The sequence below is a fragment of the Mauremys mutica genome, chromosome 11 (genome assembly GCF_020497125.1).
Source record: "Mauremys mutica isolate MM-2020 ecotype Southern chromosome 11, ASM2049712v1, whole genome shotgun sequence".
Lineage (NCBI taxonomy): Eukaryota > Metazoa > Chordata > Testudines > Geoemydidae > Mauremys > Mauremys mutica.
Window position 1 is genome coordinate 54,518,334 of NC_059082.1, and position 6,411 is coordinate 54,524,744.

At 43.0% G+C, this 6,411-nt stretch overlaps 1 protein-coding gene across 3 annotated transcripts in view; it reads left to right on the plus strand.

Moving 5' to 3' along the window:
- LUC7L (LUC7 like) overlaps positions 1 to 4,786 on the plus strand; it is a 30,639-nt gene extending 25,853 nt beyond the window's left edge. For 2 of the 3 annotated variants that reach the window (XM_044979627.1, XM_044979629.1), the window contains one exon: positions 2,689 to 4,786. In XM_044979627.1, coding sequence (XP_044835562.1) covers positions 2,689 to 2,830 — 142 coding nt within the window. In that variant the 3' untranslated portion in view covers positions 2,831 to 4,786. Of the gene's footprint in view, positions 1 to 1,323; positions 1,386 to 2,688 lie in introns of all 3 variants that reach the window. The other variant, XM_044979628.1, reaches the window with a different exon arrangement.
- The last annotated feature ends 1,625 nt before the right edge of the window (positions 4,787 to 6,411 follow it).

Sequence of the window (6,411 nt, forward strand, 5' to 3'; positions counted from 1 at the left end):
CCACCAGCAGGGGGAGCCCTTCTGTGGGAGTCCTTGATGTCGTGAATGGCCTTCTACCCAGGTGGAGTGGGGCTAACCTTAAAGTTAGGAACTAAAGCATGTAGGACAGTGGTTTTCAACCCTTTTTTCATTTGCAGACCCCTAAAAAATTTCAAATGGAGGTGTGGACCCCTTTGGAAATCTTAGACATAGTCTGCAGACCCTCAGATTGAAAACCACTGTTCTGTAAGAACTGTGACTAACCCCCAAGCCTGTGACGTTCTTCCCCATGGTCATCTGCAGATGATGGTGCCAGGGAGCAAGTTGAGGCATGACTGGTGTAATAGAGTCCCAGCTTAGAGATGTGTGTCTAGAGGAGAACCTTTGCTTTCCTTTTTGAATCACAACGTGGGCTCGCTGCTAGGGAAATTTTTCCCTCACTGACGCCTCTATAGAAAAAGGCCAAAGAGCCTGCTGGGGCAAATCTGGAACTTCCCTCTTGGCCTGCTAAAAGCAAAGTACAAAAGGGATGTTTGGGCATCAGCATGCCATGGGCTGGCTACTGCTTGCACAGCTGCCTCCTGGTATGGTTCTATATCATCTCAGCATTTAAGGGGGTCTCAGACACATGTTCTTTTCTGGTGGGTTGTCATTGGGAAAGGGGTATATTGTTTGCTGGAGCCTGGACTACATCTTGATGGTCTCTGGCATGTTCTGGCAGGAGGGAATTCCCATGTTTTGGGAGGGCAAGGGGACTGCAGGAGTTATGGCATTTCTCCTTTACTCCTCTCTTCCCTCAAGGTCCCATGTTACAGAAGAGCTTGATGTGTCTCTTTGGGAGCTGGCCCCTAAAACAGTCCCTGGGTTAGTGGAAGGGTGGGAGCAGGCATCTAAGAGTAATATTAAATCCTCTGCACCTCAAGGGATGAGCATGCTCCCTTGCAGTACTTGTAAGTCCAAAAGCCAAGGACCTAAATGCTGATCCTGTGTGTGCACGCATGTCACCAGGTTTTTTGCTGAAGTCAGCCATAGCATGCTCTAACGGTGCTCTGGACAGCTTGAGGAAGCTGTGTTTAGTACTGCATCCCCTTCTTGAACCCACCTCAGTACAATGCAAATGATATACAACGCATTATGCACACATGGTGCTTGTGCGACTGCTAGCTCAGGAGCTATGGGGAATAAGAAGGGCTTTTACAGATATGTGAAGGGGGAGGGAAAGAATCAACAGAGAGAAAGTAGGCCTGTTAATAAATAAGGTGGGGGGTGAAAATAATGTTGACTCACAAATGGCTGAGATACTAAAGTCCTTTTTTAAATCTGTCTTGAACATGAAAAATAAAGAAAAGAAGTTTGGACAATTAGGAAGTGAGGAAGACCCTGTAATAACTATTGCTAAAGAGCAGGTAAGGGAATACTTCGGAAAACTTCAACATATACAAACTAGCCCCCTTGGATAACATGTGCCCCATAGGAATTGGCTAACAAACTTATTGTTCCAGTGACAGGCATTTCTGAAAACTCATGAACTGGGGAGGTTCCAGAAGATTGGTGAAAAGCCGGTGGCAATTCCATTTTCTAAAAAGGAATTAGTGAGCCTGACAATTACTGTTCCATAGCAAAGCAGAGCTCGTCAAACGTCTGGAAACTAATGCAGTTATGGGCAAGAGGCACCATTGAGGGGAGGGGCTAAAGAATACACCTTCTCAAACAGGCTAGCTTGTTTTGGGGGCTGAATGACTGAAGTAGAGATGAAGACAAAATGGTGGCTTTGATGTATCTGAGTTCTTATGAAAGCGTTTGATATAGTGTCTCAACCTTACTTTCTAGAGTAATTGAAGCTTGCGTGTAAATGAAACTCTATGCCAACCTTTTGTGACTTTAAAGGAAATGTTTCTATATTGTAGGAGCTCTAGACTAAAATGCTTCCCTTGCCCTCTGAAGGTACCGGAGGTGTAAGGAACCTGATGGGAATAGCACCTCTTGAAGGGTGCTCGATGACTAGTTGACTCTTAGCATAGGTCACTACTGGAAGATTGGGCCTAAGGAAGCTAGTTTACTTAATTCTGCCTAGGCTGAAGTAGTCAAGCCTTGATTAAAATCCTAGCTACCTCATGATAACATGTGCTAGCAGAGTGGTCCCTGAGTCCAAAATTACAGCTGTGTTTTGAACAGAGGATGCTGGCAAAACTGACAGTTCTCAAGAGGCAAAGTACCAAAAGCCCAGGACTACACAAACATTTGAGCCCAAGGAGGAGAGTCAATTTAATGTAAAGGAGCACTCTAGGCAGGAAGCCACTGTCTCAAAGTATCGCCAAAAGTGCTGTAAGAGAACCTGAAATAGAGCTGAAGTGAGAGGAACCATACACACTTCTACTGTTGCCCTGTAGGCAGCACCCTAAAGAGTCTCTTGTGTCAAGCTATTTAAGGGGAGAGTGACAAAGCCTACATGTTTCTCTTACCACTGAGAAATGTATCTTGTCTTCCACAAACAGTCAGATGATGGTGGCTGTTACACAAAGCTCACTGGAGACTGTCTGATCTTTCAGTTCACTGCAGGGTGACCTGTAGTCCTGACCTAGCATTATCTATGCATGTGCCTCCTGAGACATACTTTATTTCCTGATAGGAACAACTCTTTGCCATCAAGTGCACATTCATGAATGCTTTTTGAGGCAAAATGTTACAGTGGTTTGGTTTGTACTTCAGATCCTCTAGAGACCGATCTTCAAGAGAAAAGTCACGAGACAGAGAGAGGAAAGAGAAGAGCTCTTCTGAAAGACGGCATGAGAGCACAAATGGCAAATCTCGTTCCAAGAGATCGGAAGAGAGAGAAGCTGGCGAGATCTGAACTCAAATGATCTGTATTGCACTGTAAATAGTCTGATAAACATTCTACAACAAGCCTAAATTTCCCATTTATATTTACTGAACACAACTCATCTTTTGTAGTTTTGAATTTGTATTATTTGGCAGATAGCTGTGAGTTTGTAGAGATACAGAGTTACGTACTGGTTACCAGGATTTTGTTTTAGTAGGAATAAATAAATCTGATGAATTGACTTCAACGCAGGTCAGTGATTTACATGTGTTGATTGGCATGACCCAAGGAATGCAGCAGTTAGAGCTAGTGCTGTGGTTGGAAACGTAACCTGCTGTATCATTTGTAACACTGATGCCCTTTTGGAACGTCCACTTGCCCCTTCATGCAATTCAAGTTGAGATCATCAGTAGCACTGGTGCTACCTCAATTCACATTTTTCCTTTGGTTTGTGCACATTCAGAGGAATTTAAGGTTTTTCTTGCTTTTTTTAAGTGCTTAGCAACTCATTTTGTGTTTCCAGTGTTTGAGAAACATCTCAGTATTCCAGCTAATTTAGGACAAACAAAACTAGCCCCTAATTTCCCTCTTAAACCACTCCAGTTCATCTTCATGATAATGACCAAAGTATCTGGGGCACAATACTGAGATACACTTGGGCCTATCCCTAGTAATATTTACACATACCTACTATAAAAAGCCTTTGTTCAAGTGAAACACAATATCTGGATTGATCTCTTTGTAACGGAGTTCAGTCATGCTTAATGGAGGTAGCCTTCTAGTCAGGGTGGAGCAGAATTGTACTTTGTACATGTGACGGCACCTTGAGCTGTGGCCTCTTAAGACAGAAGGTTGCCTAATAAGGGTGGGCCCTTGGCCTGGTTTCTGTGTGTATGAATTTACACTGAACTGACTTATCTCATTGGTCCTTACAACTGAGGTGAAAGGAACCTGGACTATAACACAGTGTGGGAAGAATCAAATACCTGTAACTAGATGAATTTTAAAATTAGGGAGGAAAAACTTCCTCTGAGTTCACTGTGCCAGCCAGTGGTGATCACAAGGATCGCGCTATTGTGAGACTTCCCACAGAATAATTTAGCTGAAGCAATTAGTATGTGCAGAATCATGAACTAAAGTAATGTAACTCCAGCCACTGCTGTCCAGTTTTGACTTCCCAACCTACTCATTAATTAGGTTAGGCAGGTATCTGAAATTAACAGTTAAATCTTACCATTTTCCCATAGTGGAAACTTAAGGTATTTGTAAATACTATTGCATTAGTGTGGCCAGCGTGTTAGGGTTTTCCAGCCACTTTTTTTTCCTTGCTGAGCCTCTGATAATTCACTTAACTCTTGGATTTCCTTTAATTTGCGGGGGAGTGGGGTTTTTTGTTTTTTGCAGAGGTGCAGGAGTTGTCCTTGGTGTGTTAGTCTTCTAGATGCATGTTTAGGTATTGCGGGGGAATCTAGTTCCTTTTTGTTTTACAACTAATACTGCATTTTAATTATTGTTTTGTAATCTCTATGTATCACAATTGGTGAGCTCCTGCTTTTCAGGGCTCTTATTTACAAGGTCATCATTAGAATAAATTAACCTGTGATGAGGGAACATCACACAGGTTGGCAGCTGATTAATATGCTGGGCTCAACTCTTGTCTTCAGGTACACCTGCAGCTCCTGTTGAAGCCAATGGCAGGGGTGTACATGTTGCTTAGAGCAGAGCCTGGCCCAGCATATTTCCTTTCTAGGAACACAAAGGCTTTAATAACAAATAAAACTCTAAAGCTGATCACACAAGTGTAATGGAGTGTTAGAAAGGAACCCACCACGTATTGATTTGTTGTATGTTGCGGTTTATCATGTTGGAGCATTTTGTTCTTTATAGCACCTTTGCTTATGAGGAGTTTCGGTCTAAGTATAAAAATGTAAGTAAAATATGCTGTTCTCTTGCCAGTCTTACTCACATTAAAGATTTATGTTTGTGGCTTGGAGTGGTACTCTGGCTTCTGTATACAAGTCTGGTGTCTGCACTCTGCTGACGTTGCACTGACATGGTCCCTTTTAATGGATCCCAAAGCCATTTACCTGACCAGTAAGTTCTGCAAATTACTGGGTCACCTGTAAATTTTGGAAAAATCATTGCATATTCACTCTAGAGACCAGCACTGACAGCAATCCTGCTCCATGTCATGGGGAATGTAATGCCTCTTATGTATGCAAACCACTGCTGCTTTTATATTTAAATGTTTGGAAACTGGTAAGAGTGAAAACAAGCTGTTGCTTCCTTTATGGTGCATTTCCAAATGCTGAGCTACTGCCACCTCCTGGAGTGAGTGCTCAATGGATAGAGACTCTGTTCATTGCAATTCAAGGCAATTCTTTATTGCATTGGCCAGAACTGTCTCTGTACCTACCTGTTGCTGCCACCCCATCCAAAAGGGCTGTTACTGTGCTTTTTTTACAGCACATGCTGGTCAGTATTGTGTTGCATTTTCAGTGCCAATGTATTCAAGTGCACCATACTTCACCTATAAATAAAAGGAGGGAATTGTTGGCACTTCAGATGTTTTACTAAGCAAATGAAGTAATGCTGATACTTTTCCTTACTATCTAGCTTGGTACAACTAGCAAATCTGTGCAAATACTGCAGCTTGTCAAATACACTGAGCAAGGATTCTGCTAGAAACACTGAGGCAAGTGTCAATGCTATGACTTGCATACTGTTCTCCTGGCCAGTGTGTTTAGCTGCACTTCCACTTTTCTTCTCTTACCCTCTCAGCTCCGAGCATGTGGCTACTGCTGAGGGGGTTAAAACATAAGATACCAACCTAAATCTCCACATCACTACCACCTCCCCCCATGATAGGTGGTTGAGGAATCGATCTTCAGCTATGACTAATCTGGCCTGCCTTTTAAGCTTTCTGGTACTATCTAGCATGGGACTAGAACTGTGCAACTGCCCCTTTCTCAGGGCATTTTAACATAAGCTCTGTCTATGCACTTAGTTTGCAGCAAGCAGAGGTGCTAGGGTGCCCAGATGTCCTGATTTTATAGAGACAGTCCTGATTTTGTGGGCTTTTTTTTTTACATAGGTTCTTATTACCTCTCACCCCCGTCCAGATTTTTCACACTTGCTGTCTGGTCACCCTAGGGGCTGCATATCTAACTTGCTCTAGCCAGCCGTACATTAACTGTCCCTGTGGACCTGGCAGCTGTGCACTGAATTCCCTAGTGTGCTCTAATTTTCTCCCATTCAAAGCAATGTATATTATAGTGACAGTGGGACTTCTAGTGCAGAGTGATGGAGTCCATGCAGATAGTTGGTGCACAGCAGGTCAGTGCAGGGTAGATTTACAACCCAGATTGCCATGAACTAAGTGTTCAGCTAGACAAGTCCCTAGTGAACTGTGTCCAGTTGTGATGCCCACAATTCAAAGATGTTGATAAAGAGACAAGCTTTCAAGCTCCAATCTAACAGAAGTTAGTCCAATAAAATATATTACCTCACCCACCTTGTGTGTCTCATCCTGGTACCAACATGACTCCAGCAACACTGCAAACAATGTTTGCTCTCTCATAATGGATCTCTGCAGTGAAAGGATACATTTG